The sequence below is a fragment of the Zalophus californianus genome, chromosome 2 (assembly GCF_009762305.2).
Source record: "Zalophus californianus isolate mZalCal1 chromosome 2, mZalCal1.pri.v2, whole genome shotgun sequence".
Lineage (NCBI taxonomy): Eukaryota > Metazoa > Chordata > Mammalia > Carnivora > Otariidae > Zalophus > Zalophus californianus.
In genome coordinates this window covers 164,280,274-164,297,521 of record NC_045596.1, presented here as the reverse complement: position 1 = coordinate 164,297,521, position 17,248 = coordinate 164,280,274, and the positions used below count along the sequence as shown (strand labels likewise).

General features: G+C 46.9%; 1 protein-coding gene across 1 annotated transcript in view; it reads left to right on the top strand.

The window, feature by feature from the left end:
- IKBKB (inhibitor of nuclear factor kappa B kinase subunit beta) overlaps positions 1–9,801 on the top strand; it is a 56,356-nt gene extending 46,555 nt beyond the window's left edge. The window contains 7 exon segments of the mRNA XM_027597548.2: positions 830–879; positions 989–1,088; positions 1,296–1,443; positions 4,638–4,733; positions 4,735–4,766; positions 7,307–7,397; positions 8,469–9,801. Coding sequence (XP_027453349.1) covers positions 830–879; positions 989–1,088; positions 1,296–1,443; positions 4,638–4,733; positions 4,735–4,766; positions 7,307–7,397; positions 8,469–8,534 — 583 coding nt within the window. The 3' untranslated portion in view covers positions 8,535–9,801.
- The last annotated feature ends 7,447 nt before the right edge of the window (positions 9,802–17,248 follow it).

Here is a 17,248-nt window from a genome sequence, read left to right as displayed (position 1 = left end):
CAGCCTTCGCCACAGTATCAGACCTCACTGTTCGTGCAGCCCGGCCTGATCCAGGCGTGGTTCGAAGAGCAGAAAGTACAACAGAGAAGGAGCCTGCCAGGTCTTGAGAGTTTGAACCCGGAAACTGTTCATTTGAGTCTTTATCAGGAATTTGGCCTTGGCTCTAGGAGGTGATAAGGTGTCCCGGCAACGCTGTCCTACCTGAAGGGAATCACACGAGCTCCCAGGGGGCAGGTGGGAGGGAAGCAGGCGAGCTGCATCAGACTCACAGGAGCTCTGGCTTGGGCTCAGCAGGGTCCTCTAATGCCTTTACTAGGGTTCTCAGGACCAGCAGCTCAAATATCAGAAATCTGATGATCTGGATTCTATATTTTCTTAAATTATTTAACCCTTTATTCTCTTTAGTTATCAAATGAAAGTCACCTCTGAAAATGTCAGCCAGTTTCACTGTGTGGAGGCCAGAAAGGGATAGGAGATTGCGTTGCCCCTGGACTTGAGTTTTCAAGGGCTTAGGCCCAGTGATGGTACTGGGGTGGTTATTGCAGAAGCCGTGTGGAGAGGAAATTCCGAGGACAGAGTAGAACTCGCTTCCTTGAGACTCTTTCATTAAACCTTAGAGATGGTTCAGGTTTGATGACGAGGGCCATCATTTCCTTGTTGTAGGCTTCACCTATAATGTCTCCAGGGGTAATACTTTTCCCCAATCAAGACAATGCCAGTCTTGCTTCTAAAAGTCAGTAATTGTACTGCCAGAAATTAGTTAACCAGTGTTTCAGATGTGCTTATTTGACCTCACATCTTGACAGAGCTTCTCCTTTGTATGTTTCAGAGAAGAGCAGGCAAGGGAGCTTTACAGGAGACTTCGGGAAAAACCCAGAGGTACGCTGGGCATTCTGTGTGCAGCGGGGGCCTTGTTTTGTCAGTGTGCAGTGTAGGTGCTCTCTGTCAGCTGCCTTGAGGAACTGTGTGGCTCCTTCCCTCTCTCCAGACCAGCGAACGGATGGCGACAGTCAGGAGATGGTCCGGCTGCTCCTCCAGGCCATTCAAGGCTTTGAGAAGAAAGTGCGAGTGATTTACATGCAGCTCAGGTATACGCCCGACTTCCCTCCCCGAGGGTGGAGTTCGGAGAAGCAGCGAGGCCACACGTGAGGTCATTTTCTCAGTCCCCTCTGACTTGCTTAGCCTGGAGAAAATTTATCCGCAGCTGCTGTTGGATTCGTAATTCCCAGGGATTATGTTCTCCTGCTTTTTCCAACCCCAATGCCACTGGAGCCTGTCACATTTACTCTTTACAGTAAAACTGTGGTTTGCAAGCAGAAGGCCCTGGAATTGTTGCCCAAGGTGGAAGAGGTGGTGAGTTTAATGAACGAAGATGAGAAGACTGTTGTCCGGCTTCAGGAGAAGCGGCAGAAGGAGCTCTGGAATCTCCTGAAGATCGCTTGTGTGAGTGAGCCCCACGGCCAGGCCCTCAGCCCTCAGCCCGCCAGTGTCTCGGGGCCTTTCCACCTCTGTGCTGCTGTCACCACCCTCCAGGGGAGACCACAGAGCCACGGACCAAGCACTCAGCTGCCGCCGCTCCGTTCCTATTGCCCTCCTCCGGGGCCGGGCATGGGCGGGAGGGGTGGAGTCAGGCCTGCGCTAGGTGTTCTTACTTCTGCCTGCATGCGTTTCCTGTGGCTACTGTAGTGAGGTACCACCACAGAGTTACTCCTTCACGGTTCTGGAGGCCGGATGTCTGAAACCAAGGTGTTGGCGGGGCTGGGCTCCCTCTGCAAGCTCTAGAGGAGAATCCCTCCTTGCTTCTTCCAGCTTCTGATGGCCCCAAGCATTCCTTGGCTTGTGGCTGTGTCACTCCAGTGTCTGCCTGTGTCTTCACAAGGCCTTCTCTGTGTCTGTCTCCTGGGTGTCTCGTATAAGTATCCTTGCCATTGGATTTGGGTCCCCTCTCAGTAGTCAGGGATGATCTCCTCTCAGGATCCTTACCTGCATCTGCGAAGACCCTTTTTCCACTAAGGTCACATTACCAGTTTCCTGGAGTTAGGACATGGGTGGATCTTTTGGGGGACCTTCATGAAGCCCACTACAGGGCATGTCTGCATGACCTGGTTGATCCTCATCTGAGTCTGTGCTGCTTAGTATCGTCACCCGCACTTTCTTGCCCACTGTCTTACTATAGATTTTATTTATTCATTTGAGAGGGAGAGAGAGTGTGCACAAGTGGGGGAGGGCGGCAGGCAGAGGGAGAAGCAGACGCCCCGCTGAGCAGGGAGCCTGACACAGGACTCAATCCCAGGACCTGGAGATCATGACCTGAGCCGAAGGCAGATGCTTAACCGACTGAGCCATGTAGGCGCCCCCTCCCCCCACCACTCTCTTACTGTAGCTGAGATTCCGCTGCATGTTGCTCACAGAGAAAACGGGACACAAAAAAGAGCCTAAGACAGAGAGGGAGAAGAGCCAGGTAAAGGCCATGGAAGCCAGAGCTGGAGAGAGAGAGAGCACACTGTGCAGGCTGCAGAGAGGTTTGCCTGGGATGAAGAGTGATTGAGTCACTGATAGTGTTAAAGAGCAAAGAGGAGAATGGGAAGATAGTTGCCTAAGGGGGAAGAGGATGCAAAGGTGTTGTTTTTAAGATCATGGACTGGAGCAGATTTGTAGGCCAAGCAGAAGGAGACAGTGCACTGGGAGATTCACAGAATCAGAGAGGCAAGAGACAGTTAAGTCTCTTAAGTCCTGAGAACAACGGCGTATCAGCATGATGAGCATGCATGGAAGGATCGGCCTTGGGAAGGGGTGGGTGACATTTCCTCCTGTAAGAAGGGAAGAAAAGAAAAAAGGAGAGTTGACAAGGAGAGAAGATTGAGGAAGGAGAGGGAAGTTGAGGTATTCCCAGGGATGGCCTGCTCCACCATCTGCATTCATGTGACATTTATTGAGCACTGACCATGTGCCCAGGAGCTTAGGAATGTGATGAAAACTGGAGGTAAAGGAGGAAAGAAGCATGGTGCCCGACCCAGGAGCTCATAATCTGGTGAGGGGCACACACAGGGAAGTGAATTTGAATTTGGGGGCAGGAAGTGTTAATCAGCAGCTTTAGTGCTATAAGCTGAGATGTAGCATGAATGCAAAGAGCTACACCTGCTTCCGTCTTGGAGGGAAGCACAGGGAATGTTCACAAGGAGGTGTTGCTTCAGCTGAATAATGAGTAGGAGTTAGGTGGATAGGCGGAGATGACCTTCAGGAGGGAAGACTTTGCTCTATCAGAGGCACAGGACTTTGGCCTGAAAGAGTAGGTGTGTTCTGGGTGCTACACATAGAGTGTTGTGGTGTGGGGGAAAGGGTGTCCTGTGGAATGAACGGGGAGGCAGGCGAGGGCCACGTTACACAGGCCACACTTTGTTTTGAAGGCGTTTTTGAAGAAAACACCACAGAATTTGTTTTTATCTTCCATGTTGCAGGAGGTTAAGCATGGGAATGGTTTGATCACATCTGGGTTTTGGAGAAATCCCTCATGGCAGCTGGAGAAGGGATTTGAGGCTTGGACAGACCTCGCCCCCGAGAAGGGCTGGAGTCTCAGAGCCCTTGCTGCACAGGATAGGACAGTGGGAGGGCTGCCCTCCTGCCACACTCACAGGCCCAGGCAGAGGGGAGGAGGCGGATGGCTGGGTCTCTCCATGGGTGACGAGCAGCAGGGCAAAAGTTGGGGGGGGGGGCTTGACTGACTGGTTAAAGCTGGATCTTGACGTTCAGCTGGAAGGAGGGATATGGAACCAGGGTGGGTCCCCCAGCTTGCGAGGCTGAGTGGGATTGAAGTCACACGGGCTGCGGCAAGCACAGGAGCCGGGTCCATGAGAAATGGCAAGGCCAACAGACCAGCGTTTGGCTGGGGCCGTGGAGAGGGGAGGGGCATGCAGTGCTGAGAAGGTTGACAGTGGGTCATGTCTGTGGGCGGCAGGCACCTGGAGCCCGAGCCACTGGTTTAACCTCTTGACTGAGGTGGAGTGGCTGTGGCAGCCAGCGGGCCGCTGGGGGTGGTCAGAACATCCTGGTTTTCTTCTCGGCCGTCCCACAGATGATGCAGTTCACAGAAGGCCACTTAAAAGCTTTTTGTGTGTCTCAGGTCTTCTGCTTGGAAAAGTGAAGCCATGTCTGTCTTAATTTCCTTGTTAGAGTTTGTTAAGCAAACTAGTGAATAAAGCCTATGAATACAGGAACTCAAATCTCCCCAATTTAGCATCTTTTATCAAAAAGTACACCTCTAGCATCTGCCTTCAGCTCAGGGTCCTGGCATCAAGCCCCACTTCTGGCTCCCTGCTCAGCGGGGAGCCTGCTTCTCCCTCTCCCTCTTCCTGCCGCTCTCCCCCTGCTTAGGCTGTCTCTCTCTCTCTCTCTCTCTCTCTGTCAAATAAATAAAATCTTAAAAAAAAAAGTACATCTGTAGACACAGAAAGATTTTCTAAGCCAAAATGCAAACTGTGGTCATGAGTAGGGATGTTGACTAATAATTCGTAGGAATAGCCAATGTCCTGGTCTTGTGATCAGTTGTTTCATGAGAAAATACCATGGTGTGAATGCAAAATTGGGATCGTCCCTTTGCTCCCAAATTCTATTGACTTTTTTTTGGTTTTGTCCTTTAGAGCAAAGTCCGTGGTCCCGTCAGCGGCAGCCCAGACAGCATGAATGCTTCTCGCCTCAGTCACTCGGGTCAGCTGTTGTCTCAGCCTTCTGCTGCCCCCCAACAGCTTACCCGAAGCCGTCAAGGAAAGGTGGGTCACTGTTCAGCACCAGGCGTGACAGCCATGGGCGCATCGGGAGGCCATGGGAATGGAGATGCATGTTTATCATTGAGAGATTATTTCATCTGTCTGGTGATTTCACGCATGTTTTTCTTTGTGTTGGTTCATATGCTCTGCACATACGGTATTTTACTCTCCAAGTCCCTTGTAACTTGCTAGCTAAGTACTTTTCTGGTCTGAGGGTTGGATTACGAATTGCTTGATGAGGACATCAAAAGTGCTAGTCCCGTCAGCCATCACCTGTTGTTGAAAACCAGATTCCCCACAGGGCATGCCCTGTTGGCCACGCCTCGGTCATCTTGCCTCGTCCCTCTCACCCCCCAACCACTCTGAGTTACCAAGCTACGGTTTTCCTCCTCCTGCCTGTTCTCACCCCCCACTCTTCCCTCGCTTTCCCCTCCTGTCATCTGGGCCACTGCCACCGCCAAGGTGGTGAGCAGAGCGTCTCTGCCTTTTCTGTAAGTCGTTTCACCTCCCTGCTTCCTGTCTAGTACCACCTCCAAGCCCTTTCTGGTCAAATGAGTCTTCACAGAATCCGAGTGGATCAAGTATTTTCTTGGCCAGTAACTAGTAGTGGCTTCCCACTACCCTAGAGGATCCACGCTGAGCCTTTTCAGACATTTGAGGCCACCTCGGAGCCACTCTCCAGGCTGATCCCCTATTCCTGTACAAACTCCTGGCCTTGCCCAGTGGTTCGGAAAGTCTGATCCAGACCAGCAACATCAGCAGCATCTGGGCACTTGTTAGAGATGCAGATGCTGAATCAGCTGCTCAGGGGTGGGCCCAGCAGGTAGCTTTTCAGACGCCTGGGCTGGTTGCTGGTGCACACTGAAGTTCCAGAACCTCTGGCCAGTGTCCTGCCCTGGGTGGTCCTCCCACCTGCAGGACACATCTGTTTCCCCCTCCTCCAGTGCCCTGATCACACACACACACAGAGCTCTCTCATCTTGGACCCCGGCGGGGTGGGGGGGAGGTTGCTTCTAGTTCAGCCCCATGCAGTTTCTTCAACACCTTCTGTGTGTCGGGCCTTAGGCACTGGTGATGGTTAAAATCATTCCCGTGACCCAGTCTTCAGACGTAGAAAATAGATTAATGATTGCCTAGGGCAGGTGGAGAGGGGATGGGAAAGGGCTAATAATGGGTACAAAGAAGGTTTCTTTTTAGATGATGAAAATGTTTTAAAACTAGATTGTAAAAATTGTGTAATTCTGTAAGTATACTAAAACTATCGAATTATATGGTTTAAGTGGGTGAACTTTAGGGTCTATAAATTATATCTCAATAAAGCTGTTTTAAAAATTCTGTTCCTGTGCTTGGGGAGTTCATAGCCTCTGCTGTTGTGGAACTTACTCATACGTGGCCTTAGATTCTTAACTCTCCCCAACCTGCGGTGAGCTTGAGGACGGTAACTGGGTCCTGTGCCTCTTCCGTTGCCCTCTGGAGCTGGTACTGAGCCTTCAGACTAGTTAGTAGCCACACGGAAGGGGCTGAGCAAACATGTGGTCTGTGTTCCTTCATCAGAGTGTCATGCTTTGCAAGGTGAGCAGAGTTCCAGGGCACTGTCTTCCTGGATTGGGCATAGTCCCTCCAGTGATATCCTAGAAGCTCTGGAAAAGTCATCCCGGGAGAGGTTGTCTGTCCATATCATGAGGCTGAGGTTGGACTGGGACAGCGGCTTGTTGTACTCTCCCCTCTCCCCCCACAGTGGTTCTTGAAAGGACAGGTGCATTTCTTATCCTAGAAAAGAGAGAGTGGATTAAATCAAATTAGCTTCTAGAACTTGCTTTTTCACAGATCTCAAGGAACTGTGGAAATGGTGAAATTTCTTGGTCTATATAATTTTTTTTTTCTGTTTCAAAAATTGGAAAACAGGTGATTTGTGAGATATCTTCAGATTTTGGCAATTTGGAGAGAATTAAATTCAACTATCTAGTTAAGTCAGAAAGCACTCATTTACTTCTAACTTTTCTATTAAAAAGAGAGGCTGGAGGGGGAGACGAACCATGAGAGACGATGGACTCTGAGAAACAAACTGAGGGTTTTAGAGGGGAGGGGGGAGGGGGGATGGGTTAGCCTGGTGATGGGTATGAAGGAGGGCGGCACGTTCTGTGTGGAGCACTGGGTGTTACGCAGAAACAGTGAATCATGGAACACTACATCAAAAACTAATGATGTAATGTATGGTGATTAACATGACATAAAAAAAGACATTAGGTAAAAACTAATGAGATCTGAATAAAGTAAGAACTTCAGTGAAGAAAAAAAGATCTTTTTCACAGTGTGAAACGGTAATGCTTATTTATGGCTGGGTGTGGGCTTCTGAAAAGTGCTTAACGAGATGAATGAGATTACTAGTCAGGACAAGGTGCTTTAAGACACTCAGCATCAAAGTAATTGTAATTTAATTTTTAAAATCTTGTCAAAGGCTCTGTAGCATATTTTCTAAACAATAGTATTATCTCTGAAAAATCACGTGGAGCATTTTCTAACACTGTGATCCTTTCCTTTAGTGAAGAACTGGTGGCTGAAGCACATACTCTCTGCACCCAGCTAGAAAATGCAATGCAAGACACCATCAAAGAGCGGGACCAGAGTCTGAGGGTAATGTGCTGTGTGAATCCCAGCTATACCACATCCGTCCTTTCCACGGCAAACCAGAAAAAGAAAACAGAAAGGCAATCCAGCATGTCCTCCGTCTCAGTATATGCTTATGCTTTTCTAGTACTTATTATTATTATTCATAGTAATGCTAACAATTATTGAATCGGTGCACATACTTTGTGTGCAGTACTTCATTTAATCCTCATAACACTTAATTTTTATAAGGAAGGTAACGTCATTCTGGGAAGGTCTTTCTGCCCCTGTGGTTTCCGCGGCACTTCAGCGTCGTGTGTATGGAGTGCTGTGCTAGACTCGGAGGATAGAACCAGACCCTGTCACAACCCCCTCTCAGGGGCTCAGGGCTTAGCGGTAGGTAGTACTCGTTATAGGGAAGCTAAGCTGACGGAAAGTGAGTCAAGATGCGGGTACATTTTAAGGCAAAGCTTACCTTGCTGAGAGGACCCTAAGTCATTCCTCAGATTTTAAAAGGCCCTTTCCTGCCAAGACAGTGACCTGCCAACCTCCCCCCAACTTCTCAGTTGTCAGAGGAATCAGACGGGATACTACTACTAATTGTACTTACTTCTTATTTATTCGAGTGTCCGTCTCTGGTTTGGGGCTTTCTCTGTTCTTCGTCGCTCTTCGTCCTCCTGCTGACAAGGGTGTATGTGGAGCATTTCACTGCCGAGTTGCATTTCTGCCAGAGGAAAAGGAAGTCTTATCAGGCCATTTCATCTGGTAGGGTTGGAAATGGGTAGCTGAGATTAGCTCTTGGTACCACCTACCCACAGCGAGCATAAATAAGTGCCGTGAACCACAGGTAATACTCAAACTTGCCGTCTAGTTTCCATAGTCACAGCGTCTGAGGGACTTCACGCTAGGCCAAAGGAAAGTTCCTGTACGGTTTTGAAAATGTAGCTTTAGCCCAAGAGTAGCCTTCAATAACAAGACTGCTATGAATGAGAGGATTTAAGTTTCCTTCTAAACTGTACTGGTCGCCTCCTGAGGAAGACAACTAACCTGAGGTGTATTGGTAGCCACTGTATTTTTAACGTGCCTGTTGACTTTCAGTCTCTAGACTGGAGCTGGTTACAGACGGAAGAAGAAGAGCAGAATAGCCTGGAACAGGCCTCTTGACTGTGTGGGTGGCCTTGACCAACTTGATGGGGCTGCCTGGCCTGAGGTCCTCCCACGGTGGCCCCTGCTATAATGATGTCCCAGAAGTCTCCGGCACCCAGACAAGGATCTCACTTCCCCATGAGTTGAGACATTCGCCATGGGCCAGGGGTGTGGCCCTCCGTGGGCACTACCAGCAACTTGTCTGCACACTGGAAGTCCTCCATCACAGGGGCTCAGCAAACACTGATGCCAGGCATGAGCTGCTTTCTCTGCTCTGAAAAAGTGCTCAAGGTACTTGCCCCCCAGACCATTGGACAAATGTCTAACGGGACTCTTTCAGGACAAAGTGTGAGGGACACTCGATGTCAGCCTGTCCCCTCCTGACCTTCCTGATCTCCAGAGGCCCCGATCCACCTGTCCTCACAGCTAGTGTCTCATCTGGATTTGGAACCAAACAGACTTTTAAATCATAGACTTGCCTGGCCCCATCCTTTCTCTTCCTCTTTTCATTTCACTGCTGCTAAAATTTCCCTTTTACCAACAACTTTGGTGGTTGTGCTCCCTCAGCAAGGTTGTAGGTGAACACTAGCTCTCCCCGCCACAGTCCTTTCAGCCACAGAGTGACTCGCGAGAGCTAGTGCAGACGAGCCGCTTCCTTCCTTCGGGTCCCAGAGACCACCTGGGAGTGAGTCATCGTGGGGAAGAAGGAAAGAAGAAAAGCGTACCTGTCAACCCCACGTCTGCCGACCGCCGTGCCTACAACTGTACTTGCTCAGACACAGCTGTGTGGGGCCAGTGATGGGACCGGGGAGCCCCTGCTTCTCATATCATCTAGCAGTATTATTAAATTGATTTATTTAAAAAATAGTTTCTATATTTTGTAACGTAACTCAAACATTTGTACTGGGTTCCACAATCTATTTTTACAATATTTATGGTTAGGACTTGGGAACTCGAAAACCAACTTAATGGAAAATGTCATGAAATTGAATAGCACGTGGATCAAATGGTGCCGTGTGGTCCTAGCACTGCTTCTTTGACATTTCACCAAACTTCTGTATATTAAAGCAGGAAAGTAAGACGAGTTCAGATGAGCACAAATAGGCGAGTTTGGTCAGAGAAGGAAGTTGGAATAGAAGAGTTTCACAAACTGGCTTCCATGGAAACAGTACAATGGGTTTCATGGTCAAGTAAGTTTAGGAAATGCTTCATGCTTTAATTGTCTCTTGGAGATTCACATTGTACACTGGCATATTAAAGTTTCTGAGAGCCCTGTGATAATAAACTGCCTTAACTGTGTAAATCTGTTTACCGAACAGACAATAGAGCCTTCCCCCCACCATGTGAGTGTAACATTTATTAACATCCCAAAGAGCTGGAGTTGGATACAGCATGATTTTGGAAATACTGGTGAGGAGCATAGTGGGAAATCAGACCACAAAGACAGGCTGGGATGGGGCCAGATTGGGGAGGGAATGAATGTTGGGCTAAGGGTTATGGGCTTATTTTATAGGCCCTCGGGGGTCACTGAAGAAGTTTGAACAAGAAAATGACATCACCAAAGCAATGGTTTAAAAAGACCAATGTAACTGGGATATGCTAATTGATTTTTTTAAAAAGTGAAAACTCGAGGTAGGACTTCTGCTTCCAAGAACATGAAGTAGATGTACTTTCCCCAACCCTCCCTTTAAGTATAACAAATCCTTCAGCATTTTTTATAAACAAATATAAGAAGTTGCTGAAAGGTAGAAGGCCAAAGACCAGCTGGAGACCTTGGACCTGAGCAGTGACGTGGTGGTGAGTGTCTGGGTTTTCCTTTTGCTTCATCTGCCCCAGCTGGGTGCTGGAGAAGCCAACCAACAGGCACAACTAAAGAGCCTGCTCCCTCTAGTGGTATTAGACTCCCAGGGCTGCGGTAACAAATTACCACCCACCGCACGGCCTAACACAGCACAAATCTGGTCTCTCACAGTTCTGGAGGCCAGAAGTCTGGAATCCGGGTGCTGACAGGAAGCGCTTCCTCCGAAGTCTGAAGGGGAGATTCTTTTCCTTGCTTCCTCTAGCTTCTGGGGAGTCCAGGTGATCCTCCCCTCGTGGCTGCATCTCTGCCTCCCTGGTCATATTGCCATTCCGTCTTCTGCCTGTCAAATCTCCCCTGTGTGCCTATTATTAGAACGTTGTGACTGAATTTAGGGCTGATCTGGCTAATCCAGGGTAAGCTCCTCTTCTCAGGACCCTTCATATAATCACGTTTTGCCATGTAAGGCAATATTCACAGATTCTGCAGTTTAAGATGTGGACATTTCTTCCAGCGGGGGCCACCATTTAACCCACTCCAGCATACTATCTAGCCCCTCAAAATTCATGCTCATCCCACACGTAAAATACATTCACCCCATCCCAACATCCCCAGAAGTCTCAACCCATTACAGAACCAGCTCCACTACCAAAGTCTAAATGTCGTCAGCTCAGAAGTCCTGAATTTAATCATCATCATCACATTCGGGGAGACTTGGCATGAACTATCTGGGTCGAAAGTCTTCCATCTGTAGACCTGTGAAACTAGAAAACAAGTTACCTGCTTCCAAGATACAATGGTGAGATATGCATATAATAGATATTCCTGTTCCAAAAGGAAGAGAATGAAAGGAATAAAGGAGTCACCAGTCCCAAGCAAGCTAGAAATCCAGCTAGGCAAATTCCATTAGGTTTCAAGTCTTGAGAATCATTCGCTGTCACTTGAGGCTCTGCCCGCTGGGCCCACGCCAGCTCCACAGGCCTCGAGTTTGGGCCCACAGTGACTCATCGGCCTCTGTTTCTGTGTGCCCTCTTCCAGTCTCTGCCTTTGTATCCAAATGTATGGCCTCAGAATCATTCCACTTTCCCTTGAAGGCGCGCATATGTTTACAGCTGAGGGGCTCCTACCAACCGTTCCCAGCCTGAAGAGTCGGAAGTCCAACAGACATCTCTTTTCATCCTCTCTCTGACCCTTTCAATCCAAGCTGGTTTTTGTGATATTCTCAAAAATGTTGCAGGTCTCCTGTGTATGTTCTGAGAGTCCACATACCATTAGACAAAAAGCCCAGATCTTTCTTGGGCAACCCCATCTCAATTCCTGGCTTCTGCTGACATGCTTGAGTGAGTCTGTGAGTCACACACGTAGTCCGGCTGCACCCTTGTCCTACTCTGCAGAGGATGCTTTCCCAACTGTGAATTTCTTAATTTTAGCATCTTTTGCAACCCGGATGGGCTGAAAACCTTGAAAATCATCAAGTGCTGGTTTTTTGTTTTTGTTTTTGTTTTACAGTCCTTCCTTCATGTCCTTCCTTTTGCATTTTACTGTGAGCAGCAGGGAGAAATCAGGCTGCACTTTCAACACTTTGCTTGGAAATCTGAGCAGCTAAACATCCAGGTTCATTGCCTACAAGTTTTGCTTTCCACATAATGGCAGGACATAGCTCAGCCAAGTAACATTCATATTTCTACCAGCATTCTGTCGATGATGATATATGTATTCTCTGAGATGATAGAAGCTTTATCTACCATGCTCCTCACTTTCTGAGCCCTCATCAATGTCTTTATTGTCCTTTTTTTTTTTTTACCCAAGAGAGCACATGCACATGAGCAGGGGTTGGGGGGCAGAGGGAGAGAATCTTAAGCAGACTCTGTGCTGAGCATGGAGCCCAACACGGGGCTCGATCTCATGACCCTGAGATCATGACCTGAGCTGAAATCAAGAGTTGGATGCTTAACTGACTGAGCCACCCAGGCTCCCCTAATGTCCATTTTTATACCACTAGTCTGCTTAAGGCAACCTAGGCTGTTTCTATCACACTCTCAGAACTCCTCTAGCCTCTATCCGTTATCTAACTCCAAAGCCACTTTCACATTTTTAGGGATTTTTTATAGCAGCATTTCACTTCTCAGTGCCAAACTGGAACAAATTACCACAAACAAGGTGGCTTAAAACAACACAAATGTATTCTCTCACAGTTCTAGAGGCCAGAAATCTGAAATCAAGATGCTGGCATGATTGCACTTCCTCCAGAGTTCCTAGAGGAGATATGTTCCTTTCCTTCCAGCTTCTGGGGGCTCCAGGTGATCCTTGGCTTATGGCTACATCTGTCCAGTTTCTGTATATGTGGTCATATTGCCTCCTCTCCTATTTGTCAGATCTCTCCTGTCTCTGTAAGGACACTTATTGTTGGATTTAGGGCCAATCCTTGTACTTTAGGATAACTCCTCTTCTCAAAATCTTTAATCACATATTTTGCCATATAAGATAATACAGGTTCTGGGAATTAGGACATGAACATACCTCTTGGAGGGCCACTGTTCTACCCATTACACTAGTCAAAGAGCCAGGACTGGGGCAGCTTAGCAACACAGAAAAATTTTAAACAATAACCACTCTATTCCAGAAACACCACAGAAAAAAAGTGTCTCACCCCTGCTAGAAAGACCAGGTAGGAAGCTTAAACTTCTAGGCACATCAGGCTATAATGAAGTGCCCCACTGGAGTGATGTCAGACAAGACCAGGTGAGGAACTGGGACTTGCAGTGATGCTAAGCAGTAACAAGGTCTCTCCCACAGGTGTTAAGTGGAGACCACATGGGGAACAGTAAGTTGATATTGGTGGAGACATAGGTGGGAGCTTCCAGGCCCACCTGTGCCAGGAGTAACAAGGAGCTCCTGCCCTCAGGTGTCAGTGGAGGCCTACTGGGGAGCCTGAACCCATACTACCACCCAACAGTAATGAAGAGCCCTTCCCACTCAGGTGTCAGCAGAAGCCAAGTAGAAAGCCTGGGCTTCCACTTGCCCTTGGTAGTAATGAGACAGCATTCTGCTTCCCCCCACTGGAATGATGTCAGAGGAGACCTGCTAAGACAGAAGAATTAAATAAAAGCCAGAGTCTCATGACCTAACATTCAGGTGTCCAGGTTTCAGTCTAAAATCATACCAAAAATTAGGAAACCTCAACTGAGGAAAAGATAAGACACTGAAGTGGCAAAAATTTAAAATTAAGAGGATTTTTAAAGCAACCACCACTAAGAAATGCTTCAAACTTGCTTGAAACAGATAAAAAAAATAGAAAGTCTCAGAGAAATAGAAAGAGAAAATGTGATGAAGAACGTGAAAATTTTAAAACTGAAAAATACAATAACTGAAGTAAAACTGTCAATGGATAAGGTCAGCAGCAGAAAGCAGAGAAATAAATCAGGGAGCTTGAAGATACAATAGAAATTTCCCAATCAGGGGTGCCTGGGTGGCTCAGTTGTTAAGTGTCTGCTTTTGGCTCAGCTCATGACCCCAGGGTCCTGGGATTGAGCCCCGTGTCGGGCTCCCTGCTCATCAGGAAGCCTGCTTCTCCCTCTCCCACTCTCCCTGCTCATGTTCCCTCCCTTGCTGTGTCTCTCTCTGTCAAATAAATAAATAAAATCTTTAAAAAAGAAAAAAAAAATTCCCAATCAAAACAACCAAGAGAAAATAGACTGGAAACCACAACAGAACCTCAAAGGCCTGTGGGACTATAACAAAAGAGCTAATATTCATGTCATCCAAATCCCACAAAGAGAGAAGAAAGAGGGTGTGGTTGAAAAGTATTCAAACAGGTAATAGCTGTAAATTCCACAAATTTGGCAAAAACAAACTGTATATTCAATAAGCTGAGCAAACCCCAAGCAAGACGAACCCACACAAAGAAGTCCACACAAACACATATAGTCAAGCCTCTTAAAACTAAAGACAAAGGAAAAATGTGTAAAGCTCCAAGACATATTTTACTTTTTGGGGAGTAAGGTGGCAGGAATGATTTGAATGACAGCATATTTCTTATCAGAAACCATGGAAGCCAGAAGAAGTGGCACATTTTTCAAGCGCTGGAAAAAAACCCAAAAAACAAAAAACTGTCGACCCCAAATCCTATTTCCATCTAAAATATACCAGAGGCACATTCAAAAAGTGTCTTCTGAATGAAGGGGAAAATCATGAAATTCTCAAAGAAAACTAGAGAATTTGTAGCCAGTAGACATACCCTAAAAGAATGACTAAATGTAGTTCTTTAAATAGGAAGAAAATGATAAAAGGATTCTTGGAACTTCAAAAAAGAAGGAAGAATAAAATAAAGAGTAAAAGTATGGATAAATACAATAGACTTGACTTTTTTGGAGTTTTCTAAATTATGTTTGATGGTTGAAGCAAAAATTATAACATGGTTTGATATGGCACCTGGTGTATGTAGAGGAACTATTCAAGACAAATTTTTTATAAATAGGAGAGGGTAAAGGATATAAAGAGAGGCAAGGTTTCTAGACTTAAAGTGAATTCATAAAATAACACTTTAAACTCAAGTATCTAGTTAACTGAGGGGGAGGAACAAGATGGCGGAGGAGCAGGAGACCTAAATTTCGTCTGGTCCCAGGAATTCAGCTGGATAGGGATCAAACCATTCTGAACACCTACGAACTCAACAGGAGATCGAAGAAAAGAAGAGCAGCAACTCTCTGAACAGAAAAGCGACCACTTTCTGGAAGGTAGGACGTGCGGAGAAGTGAATCCGAGGCGATATTCGGGAGGATAGACGGCGGGGGAGGGGGCCTCCGTCGGCCGCTTCTGGCAAGTGCTAGAGCCGCGGAGCACAAAATCGGAACTTTTAGAAGTCCGCTCCGCTGAGGGATGTCGCTCCAGTGGCTAAGCAGGGGGTGGAACCCTTGTGGGACAGTGTGGTCTCAGGACCTCGGGGTCACAGAAAGACCGGGGGTGCCTGAGTGCGGCAGAGCTCCCAGGTATCAGAGCGGGGAAGCCGGCTGCAGAGACGGAGCCAAGGCGCGGGTTCTCGGCTCGGGGTTGCCATAAACTGTGATCCGCGGCCCAGTTGGGCCACTGCTCCTCCAGCAGGGACCCAACAAGCGGCAGATCCGGGGAGACTCCCCTTCCTCCCCCGGGAGGAGCGGCGTGGGAGCGCACCGCAGGGATCTGCTGGGTTTGGAGACTCCACACCGGGTCGGGTGCCAGAGATAGAAATGCTCGGTCACAGGCCGGGTGAGCACGGAGTGCGGCCGGAGACCAGGGAGATGGGAGTGATTGACTGCTTTTCTCTGGGGGTGCACTGAGGAGCGGGGCCCCGAGTTCTCGGCTCCTCTGGGGCGGAGATTGGGAGACTGCCATTTTCACTCTCTTCCTCCAAAGCTGTACCGAGAGCTTGCAGGGAACAAAAGCTCCTGAGAGCAAACCCGAGCAGATTCCGAAGCCCGGACCAGCAAGGGCCGGGCAATTCCACCTCTGGCAAAGACATTTGGGAACCACGGCAACAGGCCCCTCCCCCAGAAGATCAGCACGAACAGCCAGCCAAGACCACGTTTACTGATCAATGAGAACGGCAGAACTCCAGCGCTAGGGAAATACTGCACATAGAATTCATGGCTTTTTCCCCATGATTCTTTAGTCTTTCAAAGTTAATTTTTTTTTAACTTTCTTTTTGTTTCTTGAATTTTTCCCTTTTTCTTTTTTTGTTTTTAATCTTTTTTTTTTTTTTTTTAGAGAGAGAGACACAGTGAGAGAGGGCACACAAGCAGGGGGAGTGGGAGAGGGAGAAGCAGACTTCCTGAGGACCAGGGAGCCCAATGCAGGGCTCAATCCCAGGACCCTGGGACCATGACCTGAGCCGAAGGCAGACGCTAAACGACTGAGCCACCTAGGCGCCCCTTTTTTTCCCTTTTTCAATCGACATCTTATCAATCCCTTTTTTAAAAAATCTTTTTTATTTTTCATTTTTAGAGTCATATTCTATCCCGTCATAGTAGTTAACCCTATTTTTGGTATATATATATATATATATATATATATATATATATATATATATATATATAGTTCTCTCTTTAAAATTTTGGGATACAGTTTTTTCTAACAGATCAAAATATACCCTAAATCTTTAGTGTATGGCTTTGTTCTAGTCTCCTGCCTGATCACATTCTCTCCCCCTTTTTTTTTTTTAAAATCCTCTTCTTTCTTTTTTCAACCAACTTCTCATCAATTCCATTTATAATTTTCATCTTTACAGTCATATTCCATCCCTTCATCATATTTACCCTTATTTTTGTACATATATAAGTTTCTCTTTCTTTAAAATTTTGGGAGGCACTTTCTTCTAACAGACCAAAATACACCCAAAATCTAGTGTGTGGCACTGATCTATGCAACAGTCTGATCATATTTGATGATATTCTTTTATTTTTTTTATCTTTTTCTTTTCTTTTTCTTTCCCTTTCTTTCCCCCCCGTTTCAGATCTCTTCTGATTTGTTTAGTGTATGTTTTTTTGGGGTCGTTGTTACCCTGTTAGCATTTTGTTCTCTCATTCACCTATTCTCCTCTGGACAAAATGACAAGATGGAAAAAATCACCTCAAAAAAAAGAGGTAGTATTGACTGCCAGGAACCTAATCAATACGGACATTAGTAAGATGTCGGAACTAGAGTTCAGAATGACGATTATAAAGATACTAGCTGGACTTGAAAAAAGCATGGAAGATATTAGAGAAACCCTTTCTGGAGAAATAAAAGAACTAAAATCTAACCAAGTCGAAATCAAAAAGGCTATTAATGAGGTGCAAAAAAAAAATGGAGGCTCTAACTGCTACGATAAATGAGGCAGAAGAGAGAACTGGTGATACAGAAGACCAAATGATGGAAAATAAAGAAGCTGAGAAAAAGAGAGATAAACAACTACTGGATC